Source organism: Tachypleus tridentatus, chromosome 3, assembly GCF_004210375.1.
Source record: "Tachypleus tridentatus isolate NWPU-2018 chromosome 3, ASM421037v1, whole genome shotgun sequence".
Taxonomy (NCBI): domain Eukaryota; kingdom Metazoa; phylum Arthropoda; class Merostomata; order Xiphosura; family Limulidae; genus Tachypleus; species Tachypleus tridentatus.
Genome location: NC_134827.1, coordinates 36,524,494 through 36,547,312, shown reverse-complemented (window position 1 = coordinate 36,547,312; position 22,819 = coordinate 36,524,494). Strand labels below are relative to the sequence as shown.

Here is a 22,819-nt window from a genome sequence, read left to right as displayed (position 1 = left end):
TAACATGTTGAGGGTAGAATGTATGTGAAACACTCAACTCAGTAACATGTTGAGGGTAGAATGTGTGTGAAACACTCAACTCAGTAACATGTTGAGAATATAATGTATGTGAAACACTCTACTCAGTAACATGTTGAGGGTAGAATGTGTGTGAAACACTCTACTCAGTAACATGTTGAGGGTAGAATGTGTGTGAAACACTCAACTCAGTAACATGTTGAGGGTAGAATGTATGTGAAACACTCAACTCAGTAACATGTTGAGGGTAGAATGTATGTGAAAAACTCAACTCAGTAACATGTTGAGGGTAGAATGTGTGTGAAACACTCAACTCAGTAACATGTTGAGAATATAATGTATGTGAAACACTCTACTCAGTAACATGTTGAGGGTAGAATGTGTGTGAAACACTCTACTCAGTAACATGTTGAGGGTAGAATGTGTGTGAAACACTCAACACAGTAACATGTTGAGGGTAGAATGTATGTGAAACACTCAACTCAGTAACATGTTGAGGGTAGAATGTGTGTGAAACACTCTACTCAGTAACATGTTGAGGGTAGAATGTGTGTGAAACACTCTACTCAGTAACATGTTGAGGGTAGAATGTGTGTGAAACACTCAACTCAGTAACATGTTGAGGGTAGAATGTGTGTGAAACACTCAACTCAGTAACATGTTGAGAATATAATGTATGTGAAACACTCTACTCAGTAACATGTTGAGGGTAGAATGTGTGTGAAATACTCTACTCAGTAACATGTTGAGGGTAGAATGTGTGTGAAACACTCAACTCAGTAACATGTTGAGGGTAGAATGTATGTGAAACACTCAACTCAGTAACATGTTGAGAGTAGAATGTATGTGAAACACTCAACTCAGTAACATGTTGAGGGTAGAATGTGTGTGAAACACTCAACTCAGTAACATGTTGATAATATAATGTATGTGAAACACTCTACTCAGTAACATGTTGAGGGTAGAATGTGTGTGAAACACTCAACTCAGTAACATGTTGAGGGTAGAATGTGTGTGAAACACTCAACTCAGTAACATGTTGAGGGAGAATGTATGTGAAACACTCAACTCAGTAACATGTTGAGGGTAGAATGTGTGTGAAACACTCTACTCAGTAACATGTTGAGGGTAGAATATGTGTGAAACACTCAACTCAGTAACATGTTGAGGGTAGAATGTGTGTGAAACACTCAACTCAGTAACATGTTGGGGGTAGAATGTGTGTGAAACACTCAACTCAGTAACATGTTGGGGGTAGAATGTGTGTGAATCACTCAACTCAGTAACATGTTGAGGGTACAATGTATGTGAAACACTCAACTCAGTAACATGTTGAGGGTAGAATGTGTGTGAAACACTCTACTCAGTAACATGTTGAGGGTAGAATGTGTGTGAAACACTCAACTCAGTAACATGTTGAGGGTAGAATGTATGTGAAACACTCAACTCAGTAACATGTTGAGGGTAGAATGTATGTGAAACACTCAACTCAGTAACATGTTGAGGGTAGAATGTGTGTGAAACACTCAACTCAGTAACATGTTGAGAATATAATGTATGTGAAACACTCTACTAAGTAACATGTTGAGGGTAGAATGTGTGTGAAACACTCTACTCAGTAACATGTTGAGGGTAGAATGTGTGTGAAACACTCAACTCAGTAACATGTTGAGGGTAGAATGTATGTAAAACACTCAACTCAGTAACATGTTGAGGGTAGAATGTATGTGAAACACTCAACTCAGTAACATGTTGAGGGTAGAATGTGTGTGAAACACTCAACTCAGTAACATGTTGAGAATATAATGTATGTGAAACACTCTACTCAGTAACATGTTGAGGGTAGAATGTGTGTGAAACACTCTACTCAAAAACATGTTGAGGGTAGAATGTGTGTGAAACACTCAACTCAGTAACATGTTGAGGGTAGAATGTATGTGAAACACTATACTCAGTAACATGTTGAGGGTAGAATGTGTGTGAAACACTCTACTCAGTAACATGTTGAGGGTAGAATGTGTGTGAAACACTCAACTCAGTAACATGTTGAGGGTAGAATGTATGTGAAACACTCAACTCAGTAACATGTTGAGGGTAGAATGTATGTGAAAACTCAACTCAGTAACATGTTGAGGGTAGAATGTGTGTGAAACACTCAACTCAGTAACATGTTGAGAATATAATGTATGTGAAACACTCTACTCAGTAACATGTTCAGGGTAGAATGTGTGTGAAACACTCTACTCAGTAACATGTTGAGGGTAGAATGTGTGTGAAACACTCAACACAGTAACATGTTGAGGGTAGAATGTATGTGAAACACTCAACTCAGTAACATGTTGAGGGTAGAATGTGTGTGAAACACTCTACTCAGTAACATGTTGAGGGTAGAATGTGTGTGAAACACTCTCCTCAGTAACATGTTGAGGGTAGAATGTGTGTGAAACACTCAACTCAGTAACATGTTGAGGGTAGAATGTGTGTGAAACACTCAACTCAGTAACATGTTGAGAATATAATGTATGTGAAACACTCTATTCAGTAACATGTTGAGGGTAGAATGTGTGTGAAACACTCTACTCAGTAACATATTGAGGGTAGAATGTGTGTGAAACACTCAACTCAGTAACATGTTGAGGGTAGAATGTATGTGAAACACTCAACTCAGTAACATGTTGAGGGTAGAATGTATGTGAAACACTCAACTCAGTAACATGTTGAGGGTAGAATGTGTGTGAAACACTCAACTCAGTAACATGTTGAGAATATAATGTATGTGAAACACTCTACTCAGTAACATGTTGAGGGTAGAATGTGTGTGAAACACTCAACTCAGTAACATGTTGAGGGTAGAATGTGTGTGAAACACTCAACTCAGTAACATGTTGAGGGGAGAATGTATGTGAAACACTCAACTCAGTAACATGTTGAGGGTAGAATGTGTGTGAAACACTCTACTCAGTAACATGTTGAGGGTAGAATGTGTGTGAAACACTCTACTCAGTAACATGTTGAGGGTAGAATGTGTGTGAAACACTCAACTCAGTAACATGTTGAGGGTAGAATGTGTGTGAAACACTCAACTCAGTAACATGTTGGGGTAGAATGTGTGTGAATCACTCAACTCAGTAACATGTTGAGGGTAGAATGTATGTGAAACACTCAACTCAGTAACATGTTGAGGGTAGAATGTGTGTGAAACACTCTACTCAGTAACATGTTGAGGGTAGAATGTGTGTGAAACACTCAACTCAGTAACATGTTGAGGGTAGAATGTATGTGAAACACTCAACTCAGTAACATGTTGAGGGTAGAATGTATGTGAAACACTCAACTCAGTAACATGTTGAGGGTAGAATGTGTGTGAAACACTCAACTCAGTAACATGTTGAGAATATAATGTATGTGAAACACTCTACTAAGTAACATGTTGAGGGTAGAATGTGTGTGAAACACTCTACTCAGTAACATGTTGAGGGTAGAATGTGTGTGAAACACTCAACTCAGTAACATGTTGAGGGTAGAATGTATGTGAAACACTCAACTCAGTAACATGTTGAGGGTAGAATGTATGTGAAACACTCAACTCAGTAACATGTTGAGGGTAGAATGTGTGTGAAACACTCAACTCAGTAACATGTTGAGAATATAATGTATGTGAAACACTCTACTCAGTAACATGTTGAGGGTAGAATGTGTGTGAAACACTCTACTCAAAAACATGTTGAGGGTAGAATGTGTGTGAAACACTCAACTCAGTAACATGTTGAGGGTAGAATGTATGTGAAACACTCAACTCAGTAACATGATAAGGGTAGAATGTGTGTGAAACACTCTACTCAGTAACATGTTGAGGGTAGAATGTGTGTGAAACACTCTACTCAGTAACATGTTGAGGGTAGAATGTGTGTGAAACACTCTACTCAGTAACATGTTGAGGGTAGAATGTGTGTGAAACACTCTACTCAGTAACATGTTGAGGGTAGAATGTGTGTGAAACACTCAACTCAGTAACATGTTGAGGGTAGAATGTGTGTGAAACACTCTACTCAGTAACATGTTGAGGGTAGAATGTGTGTGAAACACTCAACTCAGTAACATGTTGAGGGTAGAATGTGTGTGAAACACTCAACTCAGTAACATGTTGAGGGTAGAATGTATGTGAAACACTCAACTCAGTAACATGTTGAGGGTAGAATGTGTGTGAAACACTCTACTCAGTAACATGTTGAGGGTAGAATGTGTGTGAAACACTCAACTCAGTAACATGTTGAGGGTAGAATGTATGTGAAACACTCTACTCAGTAACATGTTGAGGGTAGAATGTATGTGAAACACTCAACTCAGTAACATGTTGAGGGTATAATGTGTGTGAAACACTCAACTCAGTAACATGTTGAGAATATAATGTATGTGAAACACTCTACTCAGTAACATGTTGAGGGTAGAATGTGTGTGAAACACTCTACTCAGTAACATGTTGAGGGTAGAATGTGTGTGAAACACTCAACTCAGTAACATGTTGAGGGTAGAATGTATGTGAAACACTCAACTCAGTAACATGTTGAGGGTAGAATGTGTGTGAAACACTAAACTCAGTAACATGTTGAGAATATAATGAATGTGAAACACTCTACTCAGTAACATGTTGAGGGTAGAATGTGTGTGAAACACTCTACTCAGTAACATGTTGAGGGTAGAATGTGTGTGAAACACTCAACTCAGTAACATGTTGAGGGTAGAATGTATGTGAAACACTCAACTCAGTAACATGTTGAGGGTAGAATGTGTGTGAAACACTCTACTCAGTAACATGTTGAGGGTAGAATGTGTGTGAATCACTCAACTCAGTAACATGTTGAGGGTAGAATGTATGTGAAACACTCAACTCAGTAACATGTTGAGGGTAGAATGTGTGTGAAACACTCTATTCAGTAACATGTTGAGGGTAGAATGTGTGTGAAACACTCAACTCAGTAACATGTTGAGGGTAGAATGTATGCGAAACACTCAACTCAGTAACATGTTGAGGGTAGAATGTATGTGAAACACTCAACTCAGTAACATGTTGAGGGTAGAATGTGTGTGAAACACTCAACTCAGTAACATGTTGAGAATATAATGTATGTGAAACACTCAACTCAGTAACATGTTGAGGGTAGAATGTATGTGAAACACTCAACTCAGTAACATGTTGAGGGTAGAATGTGTGTGAAACACTCAACTCAGTAACATGTTGAGAATATAATGTATGTGAAACACTCTACTCAGTAACATGTTGAGGGTAGAATGTGTGTGAAACACTCTACTCAGTAACATGTTGAGGGTAGAATGTGTGTGAAACACTCAACTCAGTAACATGTTGAGGGTAGAATGTATGTGAAACACTCAACTCAGTAACATGTTGAGGGTAGAATGTGTGTGAAACACTCTACTCAGTAACATGTTGAGGGTAGAATGTGTGTGAAACACTCTACTCAGTAACATGTTGAGGGTAGAATGTGTGTGAAACACTCTACTCAGTAACATCTTGAGGGTAGAATGTGTGTGAAACACTCTACTCAGTAACATGTTGAGGGTAGAATGTGTGTGAAACACTCTACTCAGTAACATGTTGAGGGTAGAATGTGTGTGAAACACTCAACTCAGTAACATGTTGAGGGTAGAATGTGTGTGAAACACTCAACTCAGTAACATGTTGGGGGTAGAATGTGTGTGAATCACTCAACTCAGTAACATGTTGAGGGTAGAATGTATGTGAAACACTCAACTCAGTAACATGTTGAGGGTAGAATGTGTGTGAAACACTCTACTCAGTAACATGTTGAGGGTAGAATGTGTGTGAAACACTCAACTCAGTAACATGTTGAGGGTAGAATGTATGTGAAACACTCAACTCAGTAACATGTTGAGGGTAGAATGTATGTGAAACACTCAACTCAGTAACATGTTGAGGGTAGAATGTGTGTGAAACACTCAACTCAGTAACATGTTGAGAATATAATGTATGTGAAACACTCTACTAAGTAACATGTTGAGGGTAGAATGTGTGTGAAACACTCTACTCAGTAACATGTTGAGGGTAGAATGTGTGTGAAACACTCAACTCAGTAACATGTTGAGGGTAGAATGTATGTGAAACACTCAACTCAGTAACATGTTGAGGGTAGAATGTATGTGAAACACTCAACTCAGTAACATGTTGAGGGTAGAATGTGTGTGAAACACTCAACTCAGTAACATGTTGAGAATATAATGTATGTGAAACACTCTACTCAGTAACATGTTGAGGGTAGAATGTGTGTGAAACACTCTACTCAGTAACATGTTGAGGGTAGAATGTGTGTGAAACACTCAACTCAGTAACATGTTGAGGGTAGAATGTATGTGAAACACTCAACTCAGTAACATGTTGAGGGTAGAATGTGTGTGAAACACTCTACTCAGTAACATGTTGAGGGTAGAATGTGTGTGAAACACTCTACTCAGTAACATGTTGAGGGTAGAATGTGTGTGAAACACTCTACTCAGTAACATCTTGAGGGTAGAATGTGTGTGAAACACTCTACTCAGTAACATGTTGAGGGTAGAATGTGTGTGAAACACTCTACTCAGTAACATGTTGAGGGTAGAATGTGTGTGAAACACTCAACTCAGTAACATGTTGAGGGTAGAATGTGTGTGAAACACTCAACTCAGTAACATGTTGGGGGTAGAATGTGTGTGAATCACTCAACTCAGTAACATGTTGAGGGTAGAATGTATGTGAAACACTCAACTCAGTAACATGTTGAGGGTAGAATGTGTGTGAAACACTCTACTCAGTAACATGTTGAGGGTAGAATGTGTGTGAAACACTCAACTCAGTAACATGTTGAGGGTAGAATGTATGTGAAACACTCAACTGAGTAACATGTTGAGGGTAGAATGTATGTGAAACACTCAACTCAGTAACATGTTGAGGGTAGAATGTGTGTGAAACACTCAACTCAGTAACATGTTGAGAATATAATGTATGTGAAACACTCTACTAAGTAACATGTTGAGGGTAGAATGTGTGTGAAACACTCTACTCAGTAACATGTTGAGGGTAGAATGTGTGTGAAACACTCAACTCAGTAACATGTTGAGGGTAGAATGTATGTGAAACACTCAACTCAGTAACATGTTGAGGGTAGAATGTATGTGAAACACTCAACTCAGTAACATGTTGAGGGTAGAATGTGTGTGAAACACTCAACTCAGTAACATGTTGAGAATATAATGTATGTGAAACACTCTACTCAGTAACATGTTGAGGGTAGAATGTGTGTGAAACACTCTACTCAAAAACATGTTGAGGGTAGAATGTGTGTGAAACACTCAACTCAGTAACATGTTGAGGGTAGAATGTATGTGAAACACTCAACTCAGTAACATGTTGAGGGTAGAATGTGTGTGAAACACTCTACTCAGTAACATGTTGAGGGTAGAATGTGTGTGAAACACTCTACTCAGTAACATGTTGAGGGTAGAATGTGTGTGAAACACTCTACTCAGTAACATCTTGAGGGTAGAATGTGTGTGAAACACTCTACTCAGTAACATGTTGAGGGTAGAATGTGTGTGAAACACTCAACTCAGTAACATGTTGAGGGTAGAATGTGTGTGAAACACTCTACTCAGTAACATGTTGAGGGTAGAATGTGTGTGAAACACTCAACTCAGTAACATGTTGAGGGTAGAATGTGTGTGAAACACTCAACTCAGTAACATGTTGAGGGTAGAATGTATGTGAAACACTCAACTCAGTAACATGTTGAGGGTAGAATGTGTGTGAAACAGTCTACTCAGTAACATGTTGAGGGTAGAATGTGTGTGAAACACTCAACTCAGTAACATGTTGAGGGTAGAATGTATGTGAAACACTCTACTCAGTAACATGTTGAGGGTAGAATGTATGTGAAACACTCAACTCAGTAACATGTTGAGGGTATAATGTGTGTGAAACACTCAACTCAGTAACATGTTGAGAATATAATGTATGTGAAACACTCTACTCAGTAACATGTTGAGGGTAGAATGTGTGTGAAACACTCTACTCAGTAACATGTTGAGGGTAGAATGTGTGTGAAACACTCAACTCAGTAACATGTTGAGGGTAGAATGTATGTGAAACACTCAACTCAGTAACATGTTGAGGGTAGAATGTATGTGAAACACTCAACTCAGTAACATGTTGAGGGTAGAATGTGTGTGAAACACTCAACTCAGTAACATGTTGAGAATATAATGTATGTGAAACACTCTACTCAGTAACATGTTGAGGGTAGAATGTGTGTGAAACACTCTACTCAGTAACATGTTGAGGGTAGAATGTGTGTGAAACACTCAACTCAGTAACATGTTGAGGGTAGAATGTATGTGAAACACTCAACTCAGTAACATGTTGAGGGTAGAATGTGTGTGAAACACTCTACTCAGTAACATGTTGAGGGTAGAATGTGTGTGAATCACTCAACTCAGTAACATGTTGAGGGTAGAATGTATGTGAAACACTCAACTCAGTAACATGTTGAGGGTAGAATGTGTGTGAAACACTCTATTCAGTAACATGTTGAGGGTAGAATGTGTGTGAAACACTCAACTCAGTAACATGTTGAGGGTAGAATGTATGCGAAACACTCAACTCAGTAACATGTTGAGGGTAGAATGTATGTGAAACACTCAACTCAGTAACATGTTGAGGGTAGAATGTGTGTGAAACACTCAACTCAGTAACATGTTGAGAATATAATGTATGTGAAACACTCAACTCAGTAACATGTTGAGAGTAGAATGTATGTGAAACACTCAACTCAGTAACATGTTGAGGGTAGAATGTGTGTGAAACACTCAACTCAGTAACATGTTGAGAATATAATGTATGTGAAACACTCTACTCAGTAACATGTTGAGGGTAGAATGTGTGTGAAACACTCTACTCAGTAACATGTTGAGGGTAGAATGTGTGTGAAACACTCAACTCAGTAACATGTTGAGAATATAATGTATGTGAAACACTCTACTCAGTAACATGTTGAGAATATAATGTATGTGAAACACTCTACTCAGTAACATGTTGAGGGTAGAATGTGTGTGAAACACTCTACTCAGTAACATCTTGAGGGTAGAATGTGTGTGAAACACTCTACTCAGTAACATGTTGAGGGTAGAATGTGTGTGAAACACTCAACTCAGTAACATGTTGAGGGTAGAATGTGTGTGAAACACTCTACTCAGTAACATGTTGAGGGTAGAATGTGTGTGAAACACTCAACTCAGTAACATGTTGAGGGTAGAATGTGTGTGAAACACTCAACTCAGTAACATGTTGAGGGTAGAATGTATGTGAAACACTCAACTCAGTAACATGTTGAGGGTAGAATGTGTGTGAAACACTCTACTCAGTAACATGTTGAGGGTAGAATGTGTGTGAAACACTCAACTCAGTAACATGTTGAGGGTAGAATGTATGTGAAACACTCAACTCAGTAACATGTTGAGGGTAGAATGTGTGTGAAACACTCTACTCAGTAACATGTTGAGGGTAGAATGTATGTGAAACACTCAACTCAGTAACATGTTGAGGGTAGAATGTGTGTGAAACACTCTACTCAGTAACATGTTGAGGGTAGAATGTGTGTGAAACACTCAACTCAGTAACATGTTGAGGGTAGAATGTGTGTGAAACACTCAACTCAGTAACATGTTGAGTGTAGAATGTCTGTGAAACACTCAACTCAGTAACATGTTGAGGGTAGAATGTGTGTGAAACACTCTACTCAGTAACATGTTGAGGGTAGAATGTGTGTGAAACACTCTACTCAGTAACATGTTGAGGGTAGAATGTGTGTGAAACACTCTACTCAGTAACATGTTGAGGGTAGAATGTGTGTGAAACACTCAACTCAGTAACATGTTGAGGGTAGAATGTATGTGAAACACTCAACTCAGTAACATGTTGAGGGTAGAATGTGTGTGAAACACTCAACTCAGTAACATGTTGAGGGTATAATGTGTGTGAAACACTCAACTCAGTAACCTGTTGAGGGTAGAATGTGTGTGAAACACTCTACTCAGTAACATGTTGAGGGTAGAATGTGTGTGAAACACTCTACTCAGCAACATGTTGAGGGTAGAATGTATGTGCAACACTCAACTCAGTAACATGTTGAGGGTAGAATGTGTGTGAAACACTCTACTCAGTAACATGTTGAGGGTAGAATGTGTGTGAAACACTCTACTCAGTAACATGTTGAGGGTAGAATGTGTGTGAAACACTCTACTCAGTAACATGTTGAGGATAGAATGTGTGTGAAACACTAAACTCAGTAACATGTTGAGGGTAGAATGTGTGTGAAACACTACTCAGTAACATGTTGAGAGTAGAATGTGTGTGAAACACTGTACTCAGTAACATGTTGAGGGTAGAATGTGTGTGAAACTCTACTCAGTAACATGTTGAGGGTAGAATGTGTGTGAAACACTCAACTCAGTAACATGTTGAGGGTAGAATGTGTGTGAAACACTCTACTCAGTAACATGTTGAGGGTAGAATGTGTGTGAAACACTCATCTCAGTAACATGTTGAGGGTAGAATGTGTGTGAAACACTCATCTCAGTAACATGTTGAGGGTAGAATGTGTGTGAAACTTTATAACTTACATTGTAGATCAAACTGTATAACTTACACTGTAGATCAAACTGTATAACTTACACTGTAGATCAAACTGTATAACTTACACTGTAGATCAAACTGTATAACTTACATTGTAGATCAAACTGTATAACTTACACTGTAGATCAACCTGTATAACTTACACTGTAGATCAAACTGTATAACTTACACTGTAGATCAAACTGTATAACTTACTTTATACAGTTAAACCTGAGGGACGTACACAGTACCAACCTACAGTGAAATAATCGTCCTAATTCCAGTTATTACGATCAGATGGAACGCTATGGTAACAGATGTGGCGTAGCTAAGCTGCCAGCCACATGTAACTATGGTTACAAACGTCACTGCGAAAATTTATTAGTAGATGGTAAAGAACACCGAGTTAGGCGGCGAGTACATTTTATTAGAATTCCCTCAGTTTCGTTGGTGGTTCTGAATCAGAGGCGGTTATACAAAGTAATCTGACAGAGCCGTTTAACCCTTAAACAGCACAGTCACCATCAACTGGTGCTGTTACCAAAAACATTCCCGCTGTTTAAGGGTTAGGACACGTGTGGTGTTCTGGTTGAAACAACCAAACACTATTTATGTTAGTCTAACTACTGTTACATTCCTTTAGAAATTCGTGGATCGTCGCAGCTGGTCGGTCACCAACTACATTCTACACTCTTATGAACTACTGGAAACTCGTAAAAATCTTTCCTTCAGTCAACCTGCTATAAATTTGTTAACGTTATATTTGTTTGTGGTTACGATCACAGCTAAACCCAAAACAGAAAATGTGATTTCCTACACAGCTAACAGGATAGACGGATAGTAATAACACGGGCACTTAAAGTAAACCAGATGGAGGTAGTAACAATCCTGGATTTCCCTTCCTATTTAGCGGCCAGCGACCGGCTACGTTTCCATCCCCTATCCCACACCAGCACTGATGAATCATGGTGGTGGGTTACCGCCCGAGGTACAACACCAATAGTAAAGTGTAACTCATCGTGGAAGCTGTCTTCTAAGGTAAACATCGCTAACCCGACCATGTTTTACGTACGAGTACAAACCTGTTAATTGTACCACAAGAGCCAAAACTGCTTTTACTTTCTTTATTTTATAGAACAATAGTTATCATCATTCTTAAAACCCACACGGAAATACTGTGAAAGGGCGTTAAACTCAATACTATAATAATATTTATCATGCCATGTATTCATTCATTCTACAAGGGCACTTTTTAGTACACTTTTGTTTTGTGAAAATGGCGACACATCATAAAGAACACTTCGTTACCGACACTTTCATAAGACTACTGAAACAGAAGATCGCACTTACTAGTTAAATACCCCATGATTACAACTACACAGACGTAACAATCGGAGAATTAAATTATGGTTAGGAAGACAGTTTGTGTTTAAACATCCACAAGGAAGATACAGTAGGAGTTCTTACACCGTTTCGGTGACAGACCATCTATCAGCCGTGCTCCACCCACTTTCGATTAGCAACGAAACAAAAACAAGATTTAATGACACGAATAGCAGCGTTGTTTGACCAACTTCAAACCATTACCGACCACCAGAGGGCCTGAGACCACACTTTGAGAACCAACGCTTTATCTGGAGAGGGTGTTTAACAATCTGTGCTCTCTAATACCTGGAGAGGGTGTTTAACAACTTATGCTCTCTAATATCTGGAGAGGGTGTTTAACAATCTGCGCTCTATAATATCTGGAGAGGGTGTTTAACAACCTGTGCTCTCTAACACCTGGAGAGGGTGTTTAACAATCTGTGCTTTCTAATATCTGGAAAGGGTGTTTAACAATCAGTGCTCTCTAATATCTGGAGAGGATGTTTAACAATCTGTGTCTAATATTATTGTCTTTCATAATTTGATCTCTATCCTTCCCTCTCCTAAAAATCATCCTATCGATCCCAACCCAAGACCATCACCCCCAATATTCAACCTTTATCCAAGACCACCACCCCCGATATTCAACCTTTATCCAAGACCATCACCCCCAATATTCAATCTTTATCCAAGACCACCACCCCCGATATTCAACCTTTATCCAAGACCACCACCCCCGATATTCAACCTTTATCGTCAAGAAAGCTTATGATACTCTTCCATCATATTTATCAATTTCTAAACCCAAATCTTTTCGTTCACTCAAATCCAAAACCAAAATTCTTAACAGGAATTCTTTCATTCTTCGTTCTTTTCTTTACTAACTCCTCACCCTCCAACACTACAAACAAACACATCTTAATCTAAACTCAGATGTTCACACGTGAAGCTCGTCGTCATCTGTATTCTCTCCTAAACTGAATGACAGTCACTCGAAACCGATCTCTGAGATCTGATGAAAAGTGTTGCTTTTGTGCTGTCTTCCAGCGAAACGTTATACGTAAAGCAAATACCTTATTACATACGTCAAAAATCGTCCACGAACACTAAGGGGAGATAAGTAGTTGTTATTCGTCGCTTTTAATGCTGCAATCTAAAGAAACGCTACACAATGAGTTGTGACGTTTGTCACACAGAGAAAACTTTAGTGATTAATTTTCAATATATTCCGAAGGTGTTCATGTCTTTCTTATAGCAAAGCTACAGAGGGGAATCGAACCCATTATTTTATCGTCTGTTCACATATATTTGTTTCAACAATAGGATGCTGTGTATCGCACAGCATTATAGTCATAGGTAAACTGAGCATGCGCTGTAGAATACTGTATATCAAAACATTACAGCTCTAACTCAACTGAGCATTTGTTATATGATGCTGTATATCACGACATTCTGACCACAGATCAAATGAGCATGCGCTTTAGGAACCTGTATATCACATTAGCTACAAATCAACTGAGCATGCGTCGGTAATTTTGCTGAGATCCTTACAATTTTCACCTCAGTGATTTATCAGCTAAGAATGAGTTAGTCTCAGAACTATATATCCCAACTTATTAATACACATCCCCAGCAATCGATTAACAACTCATGGAAATCAGTACCGACAAAACTAACTTTACGTTCAATGACCAAAACTACTTACAAATACATGTCTTAAGTGTTGGAAATCCCCTGTCATCAGTTCTAGCCAACACTTTCATGAGACAGACTGAATCTCAAGCGATCAATTGAACCTCACGCCCACCACTACACGGTCAGTTGCAAGCTCTCTTTGTTAACCTGAAGATGACCTAAGAAGGTCAAAACGTTGTTCTATACTTTATTTTAATTAAAATTTTAATACCCACACCAGCCGTTTTAAGAATATAAAACTTCAGTTGCTTAACGTGAAGAATTCCCGTTAAAGAATTATCGAAAAAAAAAATTATAATTTACGAAGCGAGTATCGGTTTCAAATTTTGAATTTCATTGTTAGGTTTCGACAGCAACCTGCGTATAAAAGACATTCTTCTCTGCGTCTGTGCTCAGCTACTATACAGCAGAAATCAATACGATTGTAATTATAGATCACATAATTTCATTAATTATTTCTTTAAACAATTTATACGCGTTTAATCGCGGAAACTTGCTACAAGTTAGACGAAACGTAAACTTACATTAACCAGTAGTTATTATTATATACAACAGACGGGTACATTTAACTTCGCGTTGTTAAATTTACAAATCACCTAGCGTTAGTTAGGAACGTTGTATTTACTCTGTTTCTCTAAATATCAGTTCCTCTCTGGAAAATAAATACATCCTATGAAGAAAAATACGCTCAAAAGTTTTGGGGTGGGACAAGAGTGCGTTATAAGAGAGACAGTCAAATCCCACCGTTCTATGAGACAAGAAAAGCCAAAGAGATGGCAGTGGAGATTTCTGACTAGCTGCTTTCACTCTAATCTATCACTTCAAAATTATGGAGGGCTGTGTGTAGGTTGCCCTTGTGTAGCTTAAAAGGGTTTGCTGTCATACTTCAGTGAAGAGTTCTGTAAAAATAAATTGTTGGTAACTCATATATTGAATAAAGTTACAGATCCACGGTTTTCTTTGTCAGAACTACAGCTCATATGACAGTTAGTTAAACGTTAAAAACAAAACAAAAAATGGTCCCGATAAAAACATCATGGGGCGACATAGTTATGTCATAAATAAACATATATTATTATTCCAATTGTTGGGATTTTGGTCTTACAGACTAGGGAGGGTCAGGACCTCTTTCCTCTAAGCACATATTTGAAAAGCGGTTTCTTTGTTTTGAATTCCGTGCAATTCTACACGAGAGCTATATGCACAAGCCGTCCCTAATTTAGCAACTAAGTAATGAACACCACCCGCCGCCAGTTCTTGGACTACTCTTTAACAACGAATAGTGGGATCCATCGTAATATTACAACGTTCCCAGGTCTGAAGGGGCGAGCATGTTTGGTGGGAAGGAGATTCGAACACGCGACCCTCAGATTGCGAAACATTCTGCAATGTAATTCAACCATACAATAAAAATTATATTAAATAGAAAACTATATGAAATATTTTATAATTGTTTTTATCACCGATATCAATTTGAGATAATGTCTTAGTGTCCCAAGTATTTCGGATCTCTGTACTGGCTGTTTTTTACGACCCCCCCCCCAGGGCCCGACATGGCCAGGTGGGTTCAGGAGTTCGACTCGTAATCTGAGGGTCGCGGGTCCGAATCCCCATCACACCAAACATGTTCGCCCTTTCAGCCGTGGGGTCGTTATAATGTGAAAGTCAATCCCACCATTCGTTGGTAAAAGAGTAGCCCAAGAGTTGGCGGGTGAGTGTTGATAACTAGCTGCCTTCCTTCTAGTCCTACACTGCTAAATTAGGGACGGCTAGCACAGATAGCCCTCGAGTAGCTTTGTGCGAAATTCCAAAACAAACAAACAAACAAACAGTACGACCCCCCCAGTGGCACAGCGATATGTGTGCGGAATCACAGCGCAAGCAATCGGGTTTCGATACCCATGATAGGCAGAGCACAGATGGCTCATCGTGTAGCTTTGTGCCTGATACTGAACAATCAACTGGTTTTTATGTCTGAACCCCCAGGTAGCTGGAAATTGACATACTTTCTATAGAGCTTAGCTAAAAGTTAGAACAGCCATCAACAGATAACTCCTATATATAAGGTATCGATTCCATAATTCACTTTCATTCAATGTTGGTTTGAAAACAGAGGAACGTATGGCAGTTATTTTTAAAACACCAGGGTGTTACGATTACAGAGCCTACATTTTCTGCACCTTACACTACATTCCTGTAAACAGAAGATTTACGGAAGCGACATGTAATAAACACAGCTGACAATTCTTTGGTCTAGCCCGTTCTTACAAGTATCTTTTCTGTAATTTATTGTAAGTAGCAAAAAAAACAAACAAACAGAAAGCTTACGACGTTTGGTTTAGTAGAATCAATGCTTGTTTGTTTTGTCAAATTTCGCGCAAGATTATTTGAGGGCTATCTGCGGCAGCCGTTCCTAATTTAGGAGAGAGAGACTCAACAGAAAGAGGATAATCGACATTATCACCGCCAGTCTTTGTTTGTTTGTTTAATTTTGAATTTCGCGCAAAGCTACACGAGGGCTATCTGCGCTAGCCGTCCCTAATTTAGCAGTGTAAGACTAGAGGGAAAGCAGCTAGTATCACCACCCACAGCCAACTCTTGGGCTAATTTGTATCAACGAATAGTGGGGTTGACCGAGACAACGTAACACCCTTCACAGCTAAAAGGGCGAGCATGTTTAGTGTGATCCTAACAGTTGGGCACCCTAACCACCTGTCCATGAAAAGTGGGATTGGCTGTGACATTAGAATGTCCCTCAGATGAAAGGGTGAACATATTCGGTAACGAGACTCGAACCCGCAATCCGCAGGTGGCAAGGCATGTACCCTAACCACCGGAATCATATGAACTATGTTTATTTCATGCGCAATGCAAAGGCTATAACTTGAGGTTTCTATATTCGGAAAGATATTGAAAAGAAGCTAAAACTGAATACTGATTATTGCGACAAGAAAAGAATGATTCCAAGCGTAAAAACTAATAAACTTCAGTAAGTTTAATCGTGTGTGAATTTATTATTATAAGAAGTAATATATTAAACAGCATTTCCATTACAATTCAAATGTCACTGTGAGCGGACCTTTTCGCCCATCCAACCGACTAAAGAGAAAACCCCTAGCAGAGTTAATAGAAACCATCACAAACAGGCCCGTATCTATGGGCAGACTTTTACTCTAACAATACTCTATGTTATTCTTGAAAAAGCACATCGAATTGTTAAAATATATTCCTTTCAACGACGACAATTCTCCATAAACAATACCATCGTCAGTTATACCGGTTCTAGTTTACCTAGTGGAGAAGTGGGTGGAAATCCGTAACCTACGTGTATAAGGGTTAGCAGGTTTTTCTTTGCAAAGAAAAATTCGGATCCTAGTTTTACCTAACCTAAATAATAATAAACAGTGTTAATCCTTTGAAATATTTTTAAAACACAGTTGGCTATTTACGTTCGAGTGGCTTTTCATAATTTTGCTTTCAAAATTGTCTTAAGAATCAATAAATACCAGACGAACGAAGATGTTATTTTCCGACATACAGTAAGAAGTATAGAAAAACCATTTCTGAAAATATTCAAAACATTTGCACATTAAATGGTAATAACTTGTTCGATAAAAAAACGTTGCATTTTATTAAGTTAGCACAGGCGAGAAACTAATAGAGTACTTCTTTAAATATTTGACATGATTGTACGAAATTTCACAACCTGTTTTCCCCGCCCTCATATTCCGCTAAATAATTTTGTCTTACTTTTATTATTATTCAAGTTGTGGTAGATATGTGAATGAAAACAAAATATGAACTCGAAAAATCGATATCTCGTGTGGGTGAACAAGCAATATTTTAATTTTCTACTTTCACTGCAAAGAAATAATTTCAGTTAAAATATTATCTTTCAAGTTTGTGTACCAAACTGTGTTTCTCGGATATCTATTTTTTTCAAAAAATAAAATTTTTGTGCAAAGATAGTGTGGGCGACGTGCTGCTGTCGCTGTAATCCACGACAATTATAATATAAGGTCACACAATATTAAACAAGATGAAAAAATTCACTAATAAACCAGCAGATGGCACCACTACAATTTAAATTCGTGATTTCATGTCCACGTACGAGTGCAAAGCGCTGTTTCTAAATACGCTCAATTAAATCATAAACGCAAAAAAAGTGTTCTATACAATATTTAAGGCATTTCGAAAACACAGAAAGAAGTCTTTGTAGAGTTTATTTAAATAAACATTGAACTAACATATATGATGAAATTGAAAAATAAATTATCTTGAATAATATCGAAAAAGTTATACCAGTTCAGAGAGCGCATAAAACATTCACGAAAGTAGATAGTCACTCTTTACTCTTAATTGTGTGTGTAGAAAACAAACAAATTCTACAGTGACACAGCGGCATGTCTGCAGACTCGCATCGCCAGAAAGCGGGTTTCGATACCCGTGGTGGGCAGAGTACAAAGAGTTTATTGTGGAGCCTTGGATGTAATTTCATGTAAACAAGCATAATCTTAAAGTTAAGAAAGAGCACGCGAAGTCAAATGTAGCGGATTTATATGGTACAGTATTTGTAATTTTACGTATGTATTACACAGTGATGATTCAGCGAGATGATCCCTAGGCATCAAAACCTTAACTTTCGTCAAAGTCCATAAGCATAAAACCTAGATTTAAAGATAAAAATGTGTCTGTCAACATTTCATCCGTAATATCCCTTCTGTTCGAAGTTCTACTAGGAAGAAATTATATCTATGCGTCTTCGGTTATTTGTGCGTACGTGCGTGTTTGAATGCAGTAAAAAATAACATTGTAGAGGCACTATTCTGCCGAGTCATGTGATAGTTTCTCAACTTACATATGTTGAATTTCGCCTATAAAGTCGACTTCCTACGTAGCTTAGTTCCTGTTCACGAGGGTGTTATTTTCGGACGACTAATATTTTAATAAAGTTTCTTCGTAAAATAATCTTCCATAGAAACTAGTTGGTAACATTTGATCACACCATATAAATTTAAACTAAACTGAAGTTTAGAAAACTATACTCAATCGATACACATGCCACATATACACTACTGTGAATAAACTAATGCCAATAGATAAAAATTAAACACCTATACCACCTTATGTTTTTGCGAACCATAGGGTGTGATTTTTTAAAGCATTAATTTCATTGGGCACTGACGAATTGGCCTCACTTATTGTTAAGCCTTTTTAAAATGTTTGGCTAAGATACCTTTTACATTTTTATAATACCAATAGACTTGACTAGCTGTTTCAAATCACTTGTAGAACACTAGACTAAAATAGCTGGTATTTGTAATTGTGTCAATTAACATAAATATTTTTTGTTTGGTGCAAAGAGACTCAGTTATAATAACAACCCTTGTAATTATTTGTTCGTTGCTACATATGTTTTTCTTATTAATATCCTTCGTCACTTTAAGTTTACAATTTCAGTTTTGTTTATAATTTCCTTGTCTCCAACAGTAAACGTAGTAAATGCATGTTACACATCCCACATTGAACTTAAACCACCTGAAATTAAAACATTAATTCTTCAAGTACACTTTTATTTGGCAGATCCATCTTCCATACTCAGAGTTTGTCTTCTGTTATTACTAGATTTTTCTGAAGAAAATAACACCAGCGGACGACACATGCCACCAAAATAAAACAACATCAACAGATGAAACATACCAAAACGACACAAAAGAAGCTATTAGAAACAAAGCTCTTGAAGTTGATGAAACATTAGTTGTTATAGAGATGGGAATACAACGCTAAAGTTTCATCTTGACTGGAAGAAACAGGAAATACATCAAAACTAGCCAGAGTAATAAACTATGGATTCGCATGTCCTGATCTTATCACGTACCGGTTTAAAGACAAGCATGTCGATAACCTCCATCACTCATACCAGTTTTACTTATAAACCATTCACAACATGAGAAAAGAACGGTTAAAGAGTTCATGTCTCAATTTCGAAGCCTTAATTTAAATAACTTTTGTCAGTGTTTCATTGATAAAGCAGGAAATAGTAATGAAAAAAAAATCATACCAGTTTTTGGGTTGGACTAGAAAACGGTATTTAATTTTTGTATTTGGTACTTCAATTTAAAACTGAACGAGTGCTAATTATGATTAGCTTTCAAATACTGCTAATTAACGTAATAAATATCACGTTTAGTCTAATTTTTATCAATAGAACTACATGCTTTGAGACAAAAAATGTCAGTATGGAATACAAGTTTATAAAATTGAAATTATGATAAGGATGATCACGTTATTGTTTACGTAAATTACATAACAAGCAGAGCAAATTAATTGGCGGGGTGATTTTTTCATACCGGCAATACCGCAAGGTGTAAATATATACATATTACTAGCGTAGACTGCTAGTCATTTATGTTAGGCTTAACACGATATGCTTCTCTGAAGTTATTACAAACCATCACGTAATATAAGAATTTCAAACAACTGAGAATAGTCGTAACACCATAAAGTAATTTTAAAACTCATAAGGCCAGAAACGAATATCAAGTACGTATCCAGGATCTTTCAAAGTGTGAGGTGTCGCTTTTCTGAATCCAAATAACACCTGCAGGCTTAAGCGAGCCGTAAGACAGTAAACTTAAATCTAGCACATGATCCTAATTCATTACATGGAACATGTCCGATTGAATAAAAGGTCATTAGCAGTTTTCCTGCTCCAGATTCCATTCTGGGTAATCATGAAAACGCAGTCGATGATCAGCAGGTTATGACTCCCCTCTCCCCCCCAGTTAAGCCTATCACATCAATCACTCCTATCAAAGATATAATGATTACCTATTTTCTTAATCTATCAGTTTCCTCAGTACAAAATAAACTTTGGTCACTTATTTCGTTTTTAATCTGTTTATCAACCTCAAATATATTAGGTAAAGCTTTGATAGGTAAAATCAGTTGTCGTGTATTTTGATTTATCAAATTATTTTACGTATCTCGGAGTTAAACAACACTTTATAATTAAATATGTAAATAACGTTTCAGTTCAAGAAGTCTGTGAAATAATTCTTTATATACACATATAACATGAAAGAAAAGTGACGTTCACTTCTCACTTTCACTTAACCTGAATCATGAGGATAATTTTATTAATGTTATTTATGTTGGTACTTATGAAGTTCACAGTTCTGTGAAGAAACTCAAAAACTGAAAATTCTTATAACAACACGTTGACAATAGTATTAAAATATTCATATCTTAACCTCACCTGTCAAAATCTTTATTATCAGCCTCACAACGTTCGTCTTTCATTTGTTTCCATGATTTCCCATGTCGACACGTCGTCACTAGGATTATATCTTTATTATTGTGCAAGTGATACAGAGAATTCCTGGTTTCTGAACCAATACCGTGCACATAACGTTTACCTTTAAAAACTAATATATATCTTTTTCTCACAGGGAAATTATTTGAAGTCAAAGTTCCACGCTCGCCACCTTTCTTAGGGTGATTTTTTGGAAAAAGTGGAATGGATATATCAAACTGTGGCCTAAATTTTGACAATGAAAAACTCGCTTTTGCTATCATGGCTTGTCCTACATAGAAACCCAAGTCTTCGGCATAGTCAGGCCACGTACCGGAATAAAGATTAAATAACAGATGGTTCTTACCATTGTTCCAATATTTAGCTTGTTGACCCAATTTTATCTGCATGTTCTTCACATAGTCCGGACTAAGGTGGTCTCTGTCCAGCGTGTCCAAGGAAAGTATAAACAAACAAGCTTGGCCAGGGTCGTCGGTATAGAACCTAGATTCTTGGATAACATTTAAAATATTTTGATAAACGGGTGATATCCTGTCCTGAATGGGATAAACAAAAACTTTAAAGTCACCCACACATCTAGAGAAGTCGAAGCATGTGTCCATATCACACGTGACTGAGTCTTCACTCACACTTCTTCCTTTCGTGTTGAGGCGCGGGGAATAGTCAAGGTCTTTCTCCCTGTATGATTCCAAGATATCCAAATAGTGAAGTCTATCTTTCGGGTGCGTTAATCTGTTAATTCTGCTCTTGCCGCTTTTCCAAACCCGATACCCTCCGAAATAACATAGTATGAGAAAGGCGCAGCTAAATAAAACTAGCAGGTAACGCTTTTTCGCCTTCATGGAACAAATAGACCGTTACTTTGTTGTGTCACATATTACCGACTTTCATCCAAAATCTTCCACCACTTCCTTCTCGCACTACAGCCGCTAGCATGCGGCTATACTGCTATAGCTCCAGTTTCTACTGTCACCATCTTAACCGCTGTGCATGCGTAGAACCATCACGCGTCTTTAGACAAGTCCACAATCTAAACAGGGGTCACAATGAATTTAATAAGATATTTGGTAGCTAACTTAAATTCTACCTGTTTTATTTGAAGTGAAAAGTACCATATAATAAATTACAAATGAAAGTTTATTTTAAAACGGAATAAAAGTTGTATATAATATCTGTAAATTAATGATAAAGATATTTTATAAAGTATTTACCAAGTTCGGTTTGGCCTAGTGGTTACGATACTTGTCTCTCACCCCCTAACCTCGGGTTCTATTCTCGATATCAGAAGCTAAAATTTTATCTCTGTTTATGCAACAATTTTATCATTACTCATAAAGGTTTCAACTTCCCGTAATATTACTTATATAAAAGAGTATATTTTGACTTTTCATATATACTGTTAAACATTTTTTAACGTTAATCGTAACTATAATATTCATATAGCAATCTTTTACCTTCCAGAAATCCTGATCGTTTGAAATTAATAAGCTATTCGACAGAATGTTTATAACAATGTATTTAAAACCGCATAAGCGACAAAGATATCAAAATTAGATAACGGAATGAAGAATCGGTAAGTTTTATATATTTTTATTTAAAGAAGTATCTCGTTTTGAGGTGGCGCTCTTCGTGAAATGATTCAGGTCACAAAAGCTGTTGTTGATTCCAGTTAAACACAAAGCTACACAAAGGGCTATCTAGAGGTATATAGGGTTGTAAATCCGCAGACATGCCGCTGTGCCACTGGG

At 37.6% G+C, this 22,819-nt stretch overlaps 1 protein-coding gene across 2 annotated transcripts in view; it reads right to left on the bottom strand.

Moving 5' to 3' along the window:
* The window catches only part of LOC143246699 (exostosin-1-like), a 117,090-nt gene extending 95,028 nt beyond the window's left edge, over window positions 1-22,062 (bottom strand). The window contains exon 1 of one of the 2 annotated variants that reach the window (XM_076493788.1): window positions 21,015-22,062. In XM_076493788.1, coding sequence (XP_076349903.1) covers window positions 21,015-21,913 — 899 coding nt within the window. In that variant the 5' untranslated portion in view covers window positions 21,914-22,062. The remainder of the gene's footprint in view (window positions 1-21,014) is intronic. The other variant, XM_076493787.1, reaches the window with a different exon arrangement.
* Window positions 22,063-22,819: the final 757 nt, after the last annotated feature.